General features: G+C 45.4%; 2 protein-coding genes across 5 annotated transcripts in view; one reads left to right on the top strand and one right to left on the bottom strand.

Annotated features, from left to right (window-relative positions):
- LOC118795055 (dedicator of cytokinesis protein 7-like) overlaps positions 1-1,532 on the bottom strand; it is a 44,915-nt gene extending 43,383 nt beyond the window's left edge. Inside the window, exon 1 of the mRNA XM_036553407.1 lies at positions 1,367-1,532. Coding sequence (XP_036409300.1) covers positions 1,367-1,413 — 47 coding nt within the window. The 5' untranslated portion in view covers positions 1,414-1,532. The remainder of the gene's footprint in view (positions 1-1,366) is intronic.
- A 9,702-nt stretch (positions 1,533-11,234) lies between these two features.
- elavl3 (ELAV like neuron-specific RNA binding protein 3) overlaps positions 11,235-20,000 on the top strand; it is a 15,456-nt gene continuing 6,690 nt past the window's right edge. For 3 of the 4 annotated variants that reach the window (XM_036552446.1, XM_036552447.1, XM_036552445.1), the window contains exon 1: positions 11,235-11,632. In XM_036552446.1, the coding sequence (XP_036408339.1) occupies positions 11,624-11,632 (9 nt within the window). In that variant the 5' untranslated portion in view covers positions 11,235-11,623. Of the gene's footprint in view, positions 11,706-20,000 lie in introns of all 4 variants that reach the window. The other variant, XM_036552448.1, reaches the window with a different exon arrangement.

Genomic DNA, 20,000 nt, shown 5'->3' with positions numbered 1-20,000 from the left:
CCAAAACAGGACCGTACCATCAGTCTACCTCTGCATGTGACTGTGCGTATGACTGTGGGTGTGTGCATGTCACTGTCACTGTGCACGTGTGTGTGCGTGTGTGTATGTGTGCGTGCGCGTGTGTATGTGAGAGAGATAGTGTCAGAGGATCCCAGTTACTGATCCTACGTGACACACACAGGCTTGGTGGGAGAGAGCTCCTCCCTGCCCATGCTGGGACTCCTGTGAGGCAGGAAAGCAGAGGCTGAGCCGGTTCCAGCTGCAATTGACGGAACCCCCACCCTTTCCTGCATCCTGGCCAGAGCACCAGAGGAACAGCAGCTCCCTCTGAGAGGCACAGAGATATGCCAATTCCTTCTTTTCTTTTACATCCACCCACATTGGAGGTCGCTTAGGTTTAAGCTTCATATCGGCTGATGTATATGTGATATGAATCTTATCAGAAAGAAGCCCTTCTACAGCCGGTCTCTGGCAGTGAGGGAATCTCAGATCAGCCCAAATGCCCCACAGTAAAGCAGTACCAGTACACAGCCATCTCCGTTACTGTGCTCAAAGAATGAAAAATATTCCTGTTTCCCTCGTCCTGCGATACACTGACACAGGCTTGTCACGAGTTTCTGCAGGGAACACAGCGGTGATCGGCGTGACAAATAAAACACACGGAATATGCACAGAATGGGCAGAAACTCTTTCAAACACGGAATTCACAAGCAAATCCTTCACAAAGTCAGGCTGCGGCTCGTTTTCTCACAGAAACGGAGGAACTGCCACTTGAGGATATTTTCCCGCTGTGTTTTTGTTTAGGGTTTAATGATCGGGGTAGGGCTCATTTACAGTAACAGCCTCCGCCTCGTCGCTGATAAACTGGTCACGGAACTTTCAATTCTGCAAACCCACTCTTCCCACAACCCAATTTATCTATAAAGTTCAATTTCGATCTGTTTCTACAGAATATAGACTAAACGTACGTTAAAGCAGCTTGGTCACACATCGCGAAACAGTTCTCTTGCTGACCGTAACATTAAGTTCATAGTAAGTACTTTAGCCAGCTAGCGAGCGGGCTAACAGCCAACAAAACGCTCTTTAACTGTGGGAAACTTAACTGCAGAGCATAAGACATACGCGATCTTCGCAAAGGCAAACCAAGTCTAGCTAAACTACCACATTACAATCAGCGAGCTGCTTCTGGAAGTGTGTACGGGCTGAACAAAGCCTGTTCCCAAGCTCTGCATTAAAGCCTGATCCCGCAGGATCTCATATGAGGAAGCGCTTATAGGAGTTACAGTAATAGCGCATCTGCGCTTATAGGAGCTATAATATTTTTATATATTTACTGCTTCAGGTAGGACACGCGCGGGAGTCTCACCTGTTGATTTTGTGAGCAAAAGCCCTCCTCTCGCTTGCAGCTGCCATCCGGGCGCTCGTCGGGCTGCGTGTCTCTGCAGCCGCACACGATCCGAGCAGGACTGCGCTTTACCCGCTTCCTCTGCGCCGCCTAACATGGCGACGCGCTCACGATTCTCACCCAACCGGCTGCACGGACAGACACGGAGCGGAGAGGACAGAACACGCTATTCACTCCGTGTCCCTTTTCATCTGCCTTAACAAGGCGAAGAAATGTTGTGTTTTATCTAGAAGATGAGACTTTTGCAAATAACAATAATGAAATTGTTTGTAGTGGCCAACCATATAGACAGTTCGTACTTTCTTACGTCAACATCTCGTAAGGAAAATAAAATATTTTTATGTTCCTTCAGTGTGCTACCTGTATCCATTATATGACGCACCAGTATCACCTGCTCTCAGCGAAACTAGACCTGCAACACGTGCTCGCGCTAAATCGCCTGGGGATTTTTTTTTTTTGGGGGGGGGGGGGGGGTGGGGGGGGGAGAGACAAAGCAGCAGGTGGCACCTGAGCTGAAATAAAGGGGTCAACCACTCATAGCTGCAGCGTTTATTGAGACAGCCAATCAGCGGCCGGGCGGGGGAAAGGTGAACTGAGCGCACAGCTGCACACCTGACACCCGCATCAGCGACACCTTGCGGTAACACCCTCTGACTGCAGCGTGAGTAGCAGCGGCCCTAACATCTCACTACCAAGAGCTTTTTCTTTCTAAGCAGAGGAGCCACAGTATCAGAAGAGCTGGATGACCAAGTTTCAAAATTTGGCCAGACAAGGTACAAGTTAACTGGTAGAGACACAAGTGCATTAAACCACTGTATTTTTTAAAGGACATGTCCGGACGGCGTTTCAGGTCAATCAAGTCCCACACCACCAGACTAACAAATAGCTTCTTCCCCTGGGCCATACGGACTGCTAACAAACACTGACACGCCCCCCAACCCTCTACCTCAATACAACTGTGCAATTCCACTGTGCACTTTAAGTAGTGTTTAAAAGGCCATGTTATTGCACATGGTTTTTTTTTATATTTCTCTATATTTACAATGTGTCTTCTTTTTAAAATTGTATTTTTCTATACCCAATGTCGTGTGCCTTATTTGTATTGTGTTTATATAAATGTTCCACAGTGTGCTGTTGTTGCAGACCACCCACAATTTTGTTGTACCCCCACCGTGCAATGACAGTAAAGTCTGTTCTGACTCTGATTCCCTCAACAGTAATGCCCACCACCATTTCCCATCAGCCGACAATGGTGAGTACCACACTTTAACACCAGCTGTTTGTTTTTCTGTTGTTATTCGTCTTTATGCAACACTGTTTAGAACCCCATTTATCCCCATGATAACTCTGCCCTCACACAGGAGCGCTGAACCAAGACGAGGGCAAGACTTCCATGCAGCTCACACGCAGCCATGCAGCTCACACACAGCCATGCAGCCGTGCAGCCGTGCAGCTTACACGCAGCTCACACGCAGCCATGCAGCTCACACACAGCCATGCAGCCGTGCAGCCGTGCAGCTTACACGCAGCTCACACACAGCCATGCAGCTCACACGCAGCCATGCAGCTCACACACAGCCATGCAGCCGTGCAGCTCACACGCAGCCATGCAGCTCACACACAGCCATGCAGCCGTGCAGCTCACACGCAGCCATGCAGCTCACACACAGCCACGCAGCCATGCAGCTCACACACAGCCATGCAGCTGTGCAGCCGTGCAGCTTACACGCAGCTCACACACAGCCATGCAGCTCACACACAGCCATGCAGCTCACATGCAGCCATGCAGCTCACACGCAGCCATGCAGCTCACACACAGCCATGCAGCCGTGCAGCCGTGCAGTTCACACGCAGCCATGCAGCTCACACACAGCCATGCAGCCGTGCAGCCGTGCAGCTTACACACAGCTCACACACAGCCATGCAGCTCACACGCAGCTCATATGCAGCTCACACGCAGCCATGCAGCTCACACACAGCCATGCAGCCATGCAGCCGTGCAGCTCACACGCAGCTCACACACAGCCATGCAGCCATGCAGCTGACATACAGCCATGCAGCTCACACGCAGCCATGCAGCTCACACACAGCCATGCAGCTCACATGCAGCCATGCAGCTCACATGCAGCTCACACGCAGCTCACACACAGCCATGCAGCTCACACACAGCCGTGCAGCCATGCAGCTCACATGCAGCCATGCAGCTCACACGCAGCTCACACGCAGCCATGTGGCTCACATCCAGGCAGTGGCTGTTTCTCACACAGTGCTGCTGTGGCATCATCAGAGCTGCTGTCAGGGGCCTAACGAGCTGCAGGGTGTCTCACAGTGTTGAGACATGGAGAGCCAGGCTGTCTCTCTGTCCCTCTGTCTCTCTGTCCCTCTGTCCCTCTGTCTCTCTGTTCCTCTGTCCCTCTGTCCCTCTGTCTCTCTGTCCCTCTGCCCCCCTGCCCCTCTGTCCCTCTGTCTCTCTGCCCCCCTGTCCCTCTGTCCCTCTGTCCCTCTGTCCCTCTGTCCCTCTGTCTCTCTGTCCCTCTGTCCCCAGCAGAGTAAAGCTGGTTAGTGCTGCCACTGTGGGATCAGTGTCGTGTGATAACACCACTAGAAATGAAGCCAAGCTTTAGGGCTTGGTCTGCACTCAAGACAAATTCCCTACTGTCTGAGTCACTCAGGAGCCCCAGGAATGGCTATTTGGGTCATTTAATGGCTTGCTCAGGTCAGCAGGGTCAATCTGATTCCCATGACTAAAGCTGCAGCCATAGCCGTGTGATTGATAGCTGTCTCCATGACTCAGTCATCCAGCCTGAAGATGATGCTGTACTGCATTTGATCACTAGAGGGAGATGAGGCTCAAAAGTAAGGTAGCACCATGGTCCCAGGAAGGGTTTCCTTCAGCCAAACAGTCCATTGACCAGTTGGAACAATTACTTGGCTTCATTTGATTTTACATCCATTATTGTGACATCAGAGCTGAGGCTGCAGTGAAACAGAGTGAATTTCAGAGAGAAAATAGTCACTGCTTTGCTTTCACAAAAACACAGTGACCATATTACAACAGAAAGAGGAGTTATCTTCAATGCTAAATTATTCACAAACGCAGGGTCAGGGCAGCGAGAGGAAGCCTTTCCTCCTTCATCTCTCTGTTCCTCAGCTTTGCCAGCAAACATACAAAGGATACGTCCAGTGGAAAAACAAATCGTCAAATCTGAATCTGAATCTGCTAATAAATCTGAAAAAATGAATGGATTACTTGGTATTTCACAGAGCACAAAAGTCTTTTAACCAGACTGCTGACTGTTCCTTTGTCTCTGTGTCTCATAGACACACACACACACTCTCTCTCTCTCTCTCTCTCTCTAACACACACACACACACACACGCACTCACACACATGCATGCACACACCTACATACAGACACACCCACACACATACACACACACACACACACACAGAAACTGCAGTCAGACTGTAGAAACCCCCACAGCCAGCTCGTACAAACACCCCCCAAACAGCCCTGTACCCCACAGCTCACATGCTGTGGCGTTAGTGTCAAAGGCCTTTGCATACCTTCAAACAGCTCATGTCTGTCGTCTCCTGGATTCAGATCCCCTCACGATGAAACTGCACACACTACCGCTCTCCTCATGGTCCAGACTGCTGCGCAGACAGAACCAACTCCAGCCACTTGCGTCTGATTCTAATGTCGTTTCCAGCCAACAGAACAACCAGCAGAACATCGTTCCACAGAAAATACACCTGGCGGTTAAAAGACAACTGCACTCACAAATATAATCAAATATGTTGTATGATGTGATATGTATCAATAAATTAACTGCAGCACTCAGAACCTCTTCCTGTAGGTCTATACTGCACACCTGCCCCGGTCAGCACTCTGAGATCTCTACACCATCACCATCCACAAACTGCATATTCATTTGCTTGCAGAATGTTTTTGTGTAGGGTTATCTTTCACAAATCGGAGAGCTTTCTGCAGGAAGCAGCTTTTTAGGCAGCTTTTTCTCTTCCTGTTCGCTCCAGTGGAAAGCTCAGACTGGCAGCTCAACTGTGCACTTCAGAACTCGTTGCAAATTATTAGAAAATATGAAATTTTGACCAGATTTTCTTTTAAAGATCCAGTATAATAAACAATATAATTTCAGGTTTTTATTTCATTTTTATGTAAGGACAGAAGACCATTGGAAGCTGTGAATGCTGTTAATGCCGCTGTTACGGAAGCTGTGAATGCTGTTAATGCTGTTAAGCTGTTATGGAAGCTGTGAATGCTGTTAATGCCGCTGTTACGGAAGCTGTGAATGCTGTTAATGCTGTTAAGCTGTTATGGAAGCTGTGAATGCTGTTAATGCTGTTAGGCTGTTATGGAAGCTGTGAATGCTGTTAATGCCGTTAAGCTGTTATGGAAACTGTGAATGCTGTTAATGCTGTTAAGCTGTTATGGAAGCTGTGAATGCTGTCAATGCCGTTAAGCTGTTATGGAAACTGTGAATGCTGTTAATGCCGTTAAGTTGTTATGGAAGCTGTGAATGCTGTTAATGCCGTTAAGCTGTTATGGAAACTGTGAATGCTGTTAATGCCGTTAAGCTGTTATGGAAGCTGTGAATGCTGTTAATGCCGTTAGGCTGTTATGGAATCTGTGAATGCTGTTAATGCCGTTAAGCTGTTATGGAAGCTGTGAATGCTGTTAATGCCGTTAGGCTGTTATGGAAGCTGTGAATGCTGTTAATGCCGTTAAGCTGTTATGGAAGCCGTGAATGCTGTTAATGCCGTTAGGCTGTTATGGAAGCTGTGAATGCTGTTAATGCCGTTAAGCTGTTATGGAAGCCGTGAATGCTGTTAATGCCGTTAGGCTGTTATGGAAGCTGTGAATGCTGTTAATGCCGTTAAGCTGTTATGGAAGCCGTGAATGCTGTTAATGCCGTTAGGCTGTTATGGAAGCTGTGAATGCTGTTAATGCCGTTAGGCTGTTATGGAAGCTGTGAATGCTGTTAATGCCGTTAAGCTGTTACGGAAGGCCGCATGAGGGAAAGTACACTCTATTTACGTTACATTTACACTTCATTTGCAAGAACCCTTGGCCTTCTCCGGAAAGGATGGAGTTTAATTCAAGAAATAATAATGATGATTTTTCAAGATCATGATTTGTAATGAAATTATACTTCTGAGGTCATTTCCTTTGAGTAATACCTGGCAGATTCACAAATCTTTACATGATAGCCAATACAGTTCATTGAGCCCATGACGTCTACTGACATGTGTGTGACAAGACATTCACTGGAACTGCATCGGTGTCTGACCTGTGGCCAGTTACAGACAGTTCTATTTCAGACTGGGAAGCAGATTTTAATGACACTATGAATTTGTCTGTGGTCGTGTCTGTGCTGAAATGCTCCTAGTATACCTACGCGCTTTCTGCCAATATTTTGGAATGTCTGATAGCATCTTAGCTGTTGGCACTCATTGGCACATTGCATGGATTGATTGAATGATTTATTGCATGTTCTGGAAGTTAAACTTGCTCATTAGCTGACTTTTATCTGCCAATTAGGGCCTGTTTTGGTAAGAAGTTGCTGGAAAAGCCACCTGAGAAGCTGCTTAGTCTGTTAGTGTATTATTATAAGTCTGTTAGTGCATTATTATAAGTCTGTTAGTGTATTGTTATGTCTGTTAGTGCATGATTATAAGTCTGTTAGTGCATTATTACACTTGTTAGTCACACGCAGTATTGATACAGATGTGAGGAGAGCCTCAGGGTAGTTTCAGTTCATGGGCTGTAAGCAAAATAGCAAACACAATGAAGACTGATAAATGAACAGACACACCTCTTCAGTCATTACACAGATGAAGATTGAAATTGTATACAGCATTCATTGTGATCATTACTAATTATAAATTGCATATAAAATGTTATTACTATTTACTTACCAATTACTGTGGTGTGAAGGAGCAGGGCAGCCATGTGGTGTAGCAGTAAGGAGCAGCAGTGTGGTGTAGCGGTAAGGAGCAGTAGTGTGGTTTAGTGGTAAGGAGCAGCAGTGTGGTGTAGCGGTAAGTAGCAGCAGTGTGGTGCAGCGGTAAGGAACGGCAGTGTGGTGTAGCTGTAAGGAGCAGCAGTGTGGTGTAGCGGTAAGGAGCAGAAGTGTGGTGTAGTGGTAAGGAGCAGCAGTGTGGTGCAGCGGTAAGGAACGGCAGTGTGGTGTAGCGGTTAGGAGCAGCAGTGTGGTGTAGCGGTAAGTAGCAGCAGTGTGGTGTAGCGGTAAGGAGCAGCCGTGTGGTTTAGCGGTAAGGAGCAGCAGTGTGGTGTAGCGGTAAGGAGCAGCAGTGTGGTGTAGCGGTAAGTAGCAGCAGTGTGGTGTAGCGGTAAGGAGCAGCAGTGTGGTTTAGCGGTAAGGAGCAGCAGTGTGGTGTAGCGGTAAGTAGCAGCAGTGTGGTGTAGCGGTAAGGAGCAGCAGTGTGGTGTAGCGGTAAGGAGCAGCAGTGTGGTGTAGCGGTAAGTAGAAGCAGTGTGGTTTAGCGGTAAGGAGCAGCAGTGTGGTGTAGCGGTAAGGAATGGCAGTGTGGTTTAGCGGTAAGGAGCAGAAGTGTGGTTTAGCGGTAAGGAGCAGCAGTGTGGTGCAGCGGTAAGGAACGGCAGTGTGGTGTAGCGGTTAGGAGCAGCAGTGTGGTGTAGCGGTAAGGAGCAGCAGTGTGGTTTAGCGGTAAGGAGCAGCAGTGTGGTGTAGCGGTAAGGAGCAGTAGTGTGGTGTAGCGGTAAGTAGCAGCAGTGTGGTGTAGCGGTAAGGAGCAGAGAAGCAGTGTGGTGTAGCGGTAAGTAACAGCAGTGTGGTGTAGCGGTAAGGAGCAGCAGTGTGGTGTAGCGGTAAGGAATGGCAGTGTGGTTTAGCGGTAAGGAGCAGAAGTGTGGTGTAGCGGTTAGGAGCAGCAGTGTGGTGCAGCGGTAAGGAGCAGCAGTGTGGTGTAGCGGTAAGGAATGGCAGTGTGGTTTAGCGGTAAGGAGCAGAAGTGTGGTGTAGCGGTTAGGAGCAGCAGTGTGGTGTAGCGGTAAGGAGCAGAGAAGCAGTGAGCAGAGGCAGGACGCAGCCCACACTACATCTGCAGGATCAATGCTGTCAAAACTTGACCCCCCAATACACCCAAAATAAGACTAAAATGACTACTTTGGAAAAACTATCTAGATCTCAAGTAAAAGCACACATCTTAAAAAATCTGAAAGAGGTACAATGTACACATTAAACAAGATCGACTTCAGCCCAGCAATAAACAAGGGTGCATTATTTATTATTCATTTAAAATGTTTTGATTATTACTTATTATTCATATGCTTTGGCAATACACCCCATGTGTTAGGCATGCCAGTAAGGCTGATGGTGAATTTGAAAGCACACAGGGCATATATGCCATATATGCCATTAAGGAAGACATACATTCTCAAATCCCTGTTATGATTGTTTAAATGTGTAATTGCTTTATACGACAGTGAGGTGTGGGCTCCAATTATAAAGCATGAATTTCATAAATGGGGCAGATATCAAACAGAATCTCAGCATAGAGAGATGTGCAAACTATCTTCGATACTCAAACAAAGAAACCAAGCATGTAGGACAGATACTTTCAGTTAAAGAACAAACCCCCCAAAAACACTAACCTCCTAGTGTCGTTACACTACCCTGCCATGCCAAGAACCAAACAAAAAAAAAGAAAAAACCACTTAGATAGCTGAGAACAGAGAGAGTATGGGAGAAATGAGGGGCAGAGAGGGAGGAGGACAGAAAGAGAGAAGGGGGGGGCGGAGGGGGAGAGAGAGAGAGGGGGAGGGAGGGAGGGTAGCTATCCGGCAATGACAAAGAGTGAATAATGAACAAAGAAAATGGAAGAAATGAGAGGAAAACTTTAATGGAAAAGCAGAAACAAAGGAATAAAGAAGAAAAGGATAGTAACTCAGCCTTTGCCCTTTAAGCTTATATCACCTTTCTGTGAAATCAGACACAGTGTGACCCTTAGTGACCCCACCCCCCCACACGCAGCAACAGTGAGCCACACGGAGGCGTTGCCTCCTCAGCCTTTGCTTGCATCTGAAATGTGGCAGCTCTGCCTGTCTGCAGCTTGTGTCAGTAAAGCTGACTGCTTCTGCAGATGTAACATCACATACAAGTAAGCAAAGAAGCAATCAGATGCTGCTGGATGGTCCTGCTACAGCTGCAAACTTATTACTCATAAACCAGAGAACTGGAACTGAGGCTGCTGTAATGCCTGTCCTATAATGCCTTTTGCATTGTACAGACAAATACCTAAATACACACCAATGCAGCAACAGTCTGACAACAGACAATGCAATGTAGTCAGGAGACAGGAGTGTGTTTAGGGGACAGGAGTGTGTTTAGGAGACAGGAGTGTGTTTAGGAGACAGGAGTGTGTTTAGGGGACAGGAGTGTGTTTAGGGGACGGGAGTGTGTTTAGGGGATGGGAGTGTGTTTAGGGGACAGGAGTGTGTTTAGGGGACGGGAGTGTGTTTAGGAGACAGGAGTGTGTTTAGGGGACGGGAGTGTGTTTAGGGGACGGGAGTGTGTTTAGGGGACAGGAGTGTGTTTAGGAGACAGGAGTGTGTTTAGGGGACAGGAGTGTGTTTAGGGGACGGGAGTGTGTTTAGGGGACGGAAGTGTGTTTAGGGGACAGGAGTGTGTTTAGGGGACAGGAGTGTGTTTAGGGGACGGGAGTGTGTTTAGGAGACAGGAGTGTGTTTATGTAAGGTTATTACATAAAAATCACAGAGCTCATATGCAAGGTTTACAGAGAGAGGAGCTGGTGGCCTGGCCAGGGGAGAAGAGAGAAGGAGAAATGGAGAGACAAGGTAAAGAGGGAATGAGAAAGAGAGGGTAAAGAGAGGAAAGATTCTTCATTCACATTCAGGATACACTGTTCCACTGCTTTCCTTTTTGAAAGTTTGTTACACAAACATATTTTGAGATTTTGAATGACCAGTCACACTTCATTTTCAGTCTTTTGACAAGGTTTATAATTGTAATATACTTTGATTACGGGCTTATCATTTTCATTTCTGATAGTTTTAGTTCTAAATACAATCATCAATGTAGCTAACTGTTGTTGTTCTGGATTCACTTTCTGGCTGTAATGGAGATCAGAACCTATTCAATTAGGCCTACCTTCAAACTGTGTTTTGTGAAGCCAAAAGACCAACTAGCAACAGGCAATGCTCTCTCTCACTTGCTTTCCCCCCCCCTCCCCTACCTACTCACAATGTACAGCCCATCCTCACCACCACACTGACTATAACCCTCTTCTGAAAGTGGGAATATCAGTCAGCTGCTTCTCCTCTGTTTCGTACACTCATCCAGCTCTGTGCGAGTGTGTGTGTGTGTGTGTGTGTGAGCGAGAGTGTGTGTGTGTATGAGAGAGAGAGTGTGTGTGTGTGTGAGAGTGTGTGTGTGTGTGTGTGTGTTTGTGAGTGTGTGAATGTGTGTGAGAGAGTGTATGTGTGTGTGTGTGTGAGAAGGAGACAGTGTGTGTGTGTCTGAGTGTGTGTGTGTGTGTGTGTGTGAGGAGAGAGTCTGTATGTGTGTGAGAGAGTGTGTGTATGTGTGTGTGTGAGAATGTATGTGTGTGTGTGTGTGTGTGTGTGTGTGTGTGTGTGAGAGAGAGAGAGAATGTGTGTGTGGCTGTAAGATGGGGTTTGATGGCTGAAGGACAGAAATGCTGGATGTCACTCCCCTTCCTGCACAATTAGCCAATCAGCACGAGCCCCTGGCAAGCTGCACTGATAAAAGCAGGACATTGCAGCACAGAGAGAGGCTGGGAGCGGCAGTGGGGATCCCGCGCACACACACACACGCACACACACGCACACACACACGCACACCGAGAGCACACCGCTCTGTGGACACGCCCTGCTGAGGAAACACTAGCACTCTTTCTGCTGAGGCATCGCCCACGCACAGCTCAGAGGGAACTGTCCTCCATCATCACCTTCAACAAACCCACTTCTCCTCCTCTTCATCACGGAAATCACATCCTCTCGGGCCTGCTGTTCCATCAGGCTGCTTTCTCCTTTTTTCCTTTCATTTGGACATTTGCCTGGCACCTTTTTAACAGTGCCACCACAACAAAAGACTTTTTTTTAGAAAAACATCGTCATTGGAAAAATCAAGATCTGCCAGCTGAAGGAGCTGAATCTGGGCCAGTTAAGAATGGTGACAGTACGTATGCAGCATCTTGTCTTCTGCTTTCAGTAGCTCTTACACATGAGGGTGGGATCAGTGCCACAATTCAGTGAGTGTTTTCAAGAATTTAATTATATTCAGTTATTATATTCAATGAAGGAAATCAGATGTACTGTTTTTACATACAGATATATTCATATGTACACACAGATTGATAGATGGTTGGGAGAATGTGTGCGTATTATGCTTTGTGCGCTAGTTGCGCTTGCTGTGATAAAATTAAGCATCTATTGCGGGATGAGTACTGTGAGGTATAGCGATGCAGCACCGCTCGTGGATATGTCCGTTGAAGCTTTCAGTATTTTACTGTGACCTACTCTATATATATTTCATTTTTAAAAGAAAAAAAAGTATATATAAATATATATACATTTCATCCTGATTTTTGCACATGGCGCAACGTTTACGCTGTGGCCGCTGCGCTGGGGACTGCGCTGTAATGTGCAGCGGCGGCGGCGGCGGCGGCGTCCTGCGGGTACCGGGGAGGAGGCGGGGGCGCGTGCTGCTTTCATCGCCTCGCGCCTCACAAGGATGCTCGAGACGGATTTCTGAGACAAAACATGATGCCTCGGAGGATGAGCAAGGAAGAAAAAATGGTCGAGATAGAGAGAGAGAGAGAGAGATAGACAGAGAGAGAGAGAGAGAGAGAGAGAGAGAGAGAGAGAGATAGACAGAGAGAGAGAGAGAGAGAGAGAGAGAGAGAGAGAGAGATAGACAGAGAGAGAGAGAGAGAGAGAGAGAGAGAGAGAGATAGACAGAGAGAGAGAGAGAGAGAGAGAGAGATTACGCATCCGTTGGTTTGGGTTGAATCAGGCAAGTCGAAATTCCTCAGGGCTCTCGTTGCGACGTAACCGAGTAAATGGCCTGGAAATTTCAGAGGCCGCGAGAAGAGGGACTGGGCCGGACATGCTTTCTGTACCGATGCAGCGTGTGGACGTTAATGGACGTAGCGCAAGGTTTCAGGTTAAATGTGTCTTTATTCCAGAAAGCAAGATGAAGCAGAGGCCGCGATCCGCACTGTGATACACTGTAGGGGACAGATTGGGTGTGTCCCCCTCTGTCCTTCATCCAAGCATTTCTCATGTAACCCAGCTCGCGTGGCCAGTGGCCAATACAGCCAGTTACTATGTCACGTTTTGCAGATACCATATATAGGCTAGTATATAGTCTGTGTGTGTCTCTCTCTCTCTTTCTCCCTCTCTCTCTCTCTCTCTCTCTCTCTCTCTCTATATATATATATATATATATATATATATATATATATATATATATATATATATATAGGATTGTAGTTTACAAATATTCCATTCGGTTTGGGTTTGGTGAGCTTGTAAATATTAATTAGGTATCTTAAATGAATAAAATGGTATTGTAAAACCGTGCGCTGTAGATTGTATTATACTTTCTGTAAAATACATGGCATATTCTAATTGCAATATGAGAAGAAATTACAAGTGGCGACTGTTGTCGTGACAGGGTTGGGATCTCTGGGCTCCGTGGCAGAGTTCGTGCTTGGGACAGGGCGCAGGACCGATCCTTCTACGACTTGCTGCGTCCCTCAGAAAATTTAAACACAACCGATCTAACGGCGCAATTTAACCAGATAAGATACATAAGCTGGAATAAATAGGCTATATTTTCTCTGAAGCCGGTCAGCACAGTCGCAGGCCCTCGCGGCATCCCGCGCGCACGTTCCGCAGTCATCCGCACGCGCGCCTCGCGCCGCAGTGCAAGCGCGTAAAATCGTTGAGTCAGAGACGCGAGGACACCGCTATCGCTAATAATAACTAGTAATAACTACTAATTCATTTCAGATTAATTGTGTTGTTTATTACCATTAATGACTGAAAATCAAAGGATAGACCTTCATGTAAGAATGGCGACAAAAGGAGAAGGGAGAAATAAAACTGCTAAGCATCTCTGTTTATTTCCTATTATATATTTTGACATCATGGTTAGACATACTAAAATAGCTAGTGTATCACAGCAAATCAAATACATGCCAATAGCAGCACAAATACATTTGCCTCACCATGACCGCCACAGGTCATTACGGAAGAGACGGAAACAGAGAAGGTGCTGTAAATAGGGACGCCATAAGGGGGAGGGGGGGATTCCAAGGGCCCCAAGCAGACAGGGGCCCTCAAAGATTCTACCTTATATATTTTTTTGTTCCATATATATAGGGGCCCAGTGCATTAACCTTTTAGGGGGCCCGAAATTCCTGCCAGCGCCCTGGCCGTAAACACCAACTTTCATTTGAAACCTCAGCTGCAACTGAAATCCCTGAATGTATGATGATGATTATGATGATGTTACGGTTATATTATTATTATTATCTTTGTAATGATTTACTTAGGAGCAGGCAGCGTTGATTGTTGGCGGAAAGTCCCGTAGCCTCCCGCTTCCACACAAAGCACCACTGTTCTCATTAATATTCATAAAGCTGACGGTCTGTGAGCGCGTGAAGAGCAGGAACGGGTGGCTCTATTGTTCAGCAAAGTCAATACCTTTATTCAGCAGGGTGCCTGCGTTTACGAATACATGCAGAGTGCACTTTGCTTGTTTTCTAAAAATAAGGGGAATAATGAAATGAACATAACGAAAAAGTGGGTACTGGCATTCTAAATTAGGAATAGACCTGTGCTTAATGTGCAAAACTGTGAAGCAAATTCCTGAATAGATCTTTTAAAATACTGCGGAATATCTTCATGGGTGCTTAGAAAATATGAATTCTGTCTCTGTTTCCTGATTTATTTGTCTGAATAGCATGGCCACCCTGTTGCAATGACACATGTTGTGCTAATAAACTTTCATTTTGCTGAGAAGACAGTTTTGCTGCTTGCAGAAGTTTGCTGTTTTATGTAATTTTATAGATAGGCTAATGGCAGTAACTGATTTTTTTTTTAAATGATCAATCTTTTCAGCAGAGTTGATGATCCAATGAAAATGATCCAATACCACATGACCTTTTTAAAAAGTAAATAACTAAATAAAAACATGTAAACATCCCAAAATCTATGAAGTGAGCATGAACTTACATAGAGAAAAGGAGAAGAGCATGGATGTGTGTCTGGGGCAGGCTGTGTAGGCCGCTGTGGTTTGTTGGGGTGGGAGTGGCAGTCCGCTCCTCTGTCCTCTGCACTGCGGCAAGTGGCAGTTAACCTAACTCTAACTCTAACCCTAACCCTCTTCACCACAGGGAGTGGCGGCTAACCTAACTCTAACCCTAACTCTAACCCTAAGCCTCTTCATCACAGGGAGTGGCGGCTAACCTAACTCTAACCCTAACTCTAACCCTAACCCTCTTCACCACAGGGAGTGGCGGCTAACCTAACTCTAACCCTAACTCTAACCCTAAGCCTCTTCATCACAGGGAGTGGCGGCTAACCTAACTCTAACCCTAACTCTAACCCTAACCCTCTTCACCACAGGGAGTGGCGGCTGACCTAACTCTAACCCTAACTCTAACCCTAACCCTCTTCATCACAGGGAGTGGCGGCTGACCTAACTCTTAAAAAGGATGTTAGTTATAAATTAGGAGGACTCAGACGATGCCATACAATGGTCTCAGGCTGGTTAACTGTACAACCTGAACATGCTTTTGTTTTCAAAGACAGGAGGAATTTAATGGATTTTCAGCAAGTAAACATTTCCAACAAGCCTTCAGTAAGTGGTGGGCTTATTCCCTGCAGCACAGGCTATGTTGTTGGTTGATGTTTTAAGGTTGGACTCTTAAATTATGAAAAAAATTATCGGGGTGTTTGTTGCTACCTTGCACTTGAGATGGCTGGCTAAGTCTGTAGCTGGCTAGTCAACTAGCTAACTAGCTACATATCTATCTAGCTAACTAATCTGCTGTACATCTATCTATCTACCAACTATGTTTGAGATTTGGACTTTGTTCTTTGGATAAAAGCATCTGCCAAATGAATAAATGTAATGTAAATGTTTAAAAAGGTCAGAACAGTATGGCGACTTTAAGGAGGACAGTAGGACAGCAGAAGTGTACTCTGATTATACCACAGTGCAGACCTTCTATAACTTTCTTAATGGTCACATCAACAGTATTTGGTAGAATTGCATGATAGTTATTTATGTCTGTGGAGTGAGGCAGCTGCAAATACAGGCAGTCCATCATGAACAAGTCATCATGGGCCTCATTCATCAAAATGTTCACAGAAACCATTGTATTTGGTTATTGGGGAAAGTGCATACAAAAAAGTCATGTAGAGTCATGAAATGTGCAGAAACATCCAATTTCATTTAGACTTCACAGATATAAGCTGTGGGTAAAAGGCACCTGGCTACATGTAGCTCATAGGTCTACCTTCCAAGGGCGTAGGAAAGAGTTTGATATTGGGGGGGACATGTCCCCCCCATCCCCTCTGGTTCCTACGCCCCTGCTACCGTCACTCAAAGATGCTCATCAATCCCATGCGAGTATGACTCACACACAGGGTTTTCTTAATGCTGTTCATCTAGTGGCAAACAAATTTCTTGTTTCATGGCAATATTGTGGAGGAAACAGTGGACACCAATAGTGCCCTCCGTTAGCGAGCGCGCGTTTATGGTCGTACTGAACCTCCCATAGTGTCTGCCGGTTGACCAGCAGTGTCATCAGCCAGGTATTCAGCGCGTAACTCTATTTAAAAGAGAACAGCATTGATGAAGGTCATTTGGCCGAAACATTTGCTAATTTTTACCTCACCCTCTGCAGTGGAGCACTTCACATGCGTTTACCTGGGACCTCTATAGTCCCAGGTAATAACGGTATTTGGGGTTACTTTTGTATCTCAGTTTTCCTAAACTGATGCAACTGTGTTAGGTGCTGAATGCAGTGTTGTCTCACAGGCACTGAATCAAATGCTTCTCAACATGTTATTTGTCATCTAGAATATAGACAAAGTTGCAATTATAATTTGGCAAGTAAATTAATGACAATATAAGGCTACTTATTAGATCAGTTATTTTTTGTTTATTGCAAATTGAATCACATGTTTGGGTATTTCAACAGCGAAGGGTCATTTTGTTCACAAATAAAGTTGATACTTGTGCAACTTTATGGCAAAAAGCGTCATCTTGCTCAAATTCTTGTGCTTGTGTATGTGGTGTGAGTGGTCTGGAGCAGATGTGAGATTTTTTCTGGACCACCATTTTTGACAACTTTATTAAATGTTTCTCATTTGGAATTCTTTGGTTGTTCTTATTTGCTTTTGTATTACTAACTCTGTTTAGGTAAACTATAATTATTTTGATTGACTAAATTAACACCTCTCAACAGGAAGGAAACTGAGATACAAGGCTTAGAGAGGAGAATGTGCAAACCTCATATCGGAATAAAGGTCACTGCTGTTCCCTTTACACATTTTTAATTCTTTTAAATGCTTCATCTTCATAAAGAGCTAACATTTGAGAAAGCCATTGGCAAAGTGGCCAAATTGTGGATTATATGTAAGACACGTTGGACATTGGAACCAAGGAAGAAGATAGTTAAACAGATGCCTGTTCTAAATTGTTGGAATGTTGTTGGGAAACCAGCAGAGTTATACAGTCTGGTTGTTCTACTGTAACTTCTTTAAATTTCTTCTTGACTGTCTGGAACTCAGCACTGTGTAATGAATGCAAAGGTGCAGGGGGTAACAGAACTGAACAGACAGAAACTACATGCTGTGCTCTAGGACTAGCTGAAATCCCTTATTGGAATATCCAAACAGTGGCGAATGCAACTAGAAAAGATCTTCAGTAGAAGGGCATTCTGTGATTGGCCCCGTTTGTGAGGTACTGCCGGACCCCTGAAGCCAGTGCTGCTCCTAAATACACCTCCTTCAGGACAGAATAAGCTACATAAGGAATGTAAATGATACAGAGTAGCTCTGTTTTTGTGCTGATGTGCATTTTAGTGCTTGAATCTTCTCTCTCCGTTCTTGCCTGATGCACAGTGCTGTGGCTCCATCATGGTCTCTATACGCAGGGCATCGTACAGGTATACAGCTAGGCAGATTATGGAGTGGTATTCAGACCCCTTCACTTTTTGCAGAATTTGTTGTGTTCACTTAATCTAAAATGGATTAAATGTATTTGTTCAGCAGTGAATCTACATAAAATAATCCATAATAACAAAAACATTTTTAGAAATCTTTGGAAATTTATTAAAAATAAAAAAAATGAAATGTCCCATTTACGTAAGTATTCAGACCCTTTGCTATGGCATTCCAAACTGAGCTCAGGAGCATCCTGTTTGCTTTGATTATCCTTGAGATGTCTCTAGCACCTGATGAGCCTACCTGTGTCAATTTAATTGACTAGACATTATTTAGAAAGGTACCTACCTATACATATAAAGTCAAGAAACTCTCCATAGATCTCCACAATCAGAATGTGTGAAGGCAAAGCTCTAGGCAAGGGTATAAAAACATTTCCAAGGCTGTGAAAGTTCCCAGGAGCACAGTGGGCTCCATTATTGTGAAATGGAAGAAGTTTGGGACCACCAGGACTCTTCCTAGCGATTGCTGTCTGGCCAAACTCAATAACCAGGGCCAAAGAAGGGCCAAGAACCCAATGGCCAATCTAACAGAGCTTCAGCCGTCCTCCGCAGAGGTGGGAAAACTTCCTGGAAGGACAATCATCTCAGAGGCACTCCATCAATCAGCCCTTTATGGTACAGTGGCTAGACAGAAGCCACTTCTGACTAAAAGACTTATGACAGCCCGTCTGGAAATTGCCAAACAGCACTTAAAGGACTCTGAGGGTGTGAGGAAAAAGATTCTCTGGTCTAATGAGACAAAAATTGAACTCTTTGGACTGAAGTGCTATGTCTGGTGAAAACCAGGTATCATCCCCTGGCTATTACCATCCCTACGGTGAAGCATTTTGGTAGCAGTACCGTGCAGTGGGGGTGTTTCTCAGTGGCTGGGATGAGGAGACTGGTCAGAATTGGGGGACGGATGAATGCAGCCAAATACAGAGAGGTCCTTAAAGAAAACCTGCTCCAGGGTGCACACAACCTCAGACTGGGGCAGAGGTTCACCTTTCAGCATGACAATGACCCATACAGCTAAGACAAAGCTAGAGTGGCTTCGGCAGATGTCTCTGAATGTCCTTGAGTGGCCAGCCAAAGTTCAGACTTGAACCCCATAGAACATCTGTGGAGAGACCTTAAGATGGCAGTTCACAGTCGCTCCCGATCCCATCTGACTGAGTTGAGAGGATCAGCCAGGAAGAATGGGAGAAACTGCCCAAATCCATGTGCACAAAGCTTGTAGAGACTTACCCAAGAAGGCCTGAAGCTGTGATGGCTGCCAAAGATGCTTCTACACAGTACTGGATAAAGGGTCTGAATACTTATGTAAATGAATTTTAGTTTTGGATTAATAAGTTTGCAAAACTTTCTAAAAAATGTTTTTGCTTTGTCAATATGGGTTAATGTATGTATATTGACAGCCAAAAGAATACATTCAAACAATTTTAGATTAAGTTTATAACACAATAGAGTGCAAAAAGTGAAGGGGTTTGAATTACATCGCATTACATTACATGCATTAAGCAGACATTCTTATCCAGAGCCAGTGTCAAACCACTTTCCAAATACTCTGAATACTTTCCATATCCAATGTATAGTAATACAGTTAACCACACACACACCCACACACACTCACATGCACACACGCATACACACATATACACATGTACAAATTTAAGCACTTACATGCACATACTCAATCCTGCACACAAATATAGTTCATCTGAAAGTCAGGAAGTCAGCCACTATGGCAACTGTTGTCAGGCCACTGTTACCCTGGAAACCAGACAAGAGGTAAGGCTCAAGGCAAGAAAAGGGTAATGGAGAAGAGAGAAAAAGGGAGGAAAAAAACAGGAAGAAAAGCTTGAATCAATCAGACAATAAAGGCATTAGGGAAAATGATCATAAACATGATTTATCTTCCAGTGGTGTGACAGTATTGATGTTGTGATTGAAGTGGCATAAATAAGAAGATAAACACACCTGAATGTGCTTTCAGTGGCAGCATCCTGTGCTAGAGCCTCCTAATGCAAACAGCACAGAGGTGGTACAGCTTACACAACACAGCATTAACACGTAGCACACGCCAGGCCCAGAGCGGACGCAACACAGCATTAACACGTAACACACGCCAGGCCCAGAGCGGACGCAACACAGCATTAACACGTAACACACGCCAGGCCCAGAGCGGACGCAACACAGCATTAACACGTAACACACGCCAGGCCCAGAGCGGATGCAACACAGCATTAACACGTAACACACGCCAGGCCCAGAGCGGACGCAACACAGCATTAACACGTAACACACGCCAGGCCCAGA

The sequence above is a fragment of the Megalops cyprinoides genome, chromosome 19, assembly GCF_013368585.1.
Source record: "Megalops cyprinoides isolate fMegCyp1 chromosome 19, fMegCyp1.pri, whole genome shotgun sequence".
Lineage (NCBI taxonomy): Eukaryota > Metazoa > Chordata > Actinopteri > Elopiformes > Megalopidae > Megalops > Megalops cyprinoides.
This window is presented reverse-complemented; position numbering and strand designations above follow the sequence as displayed.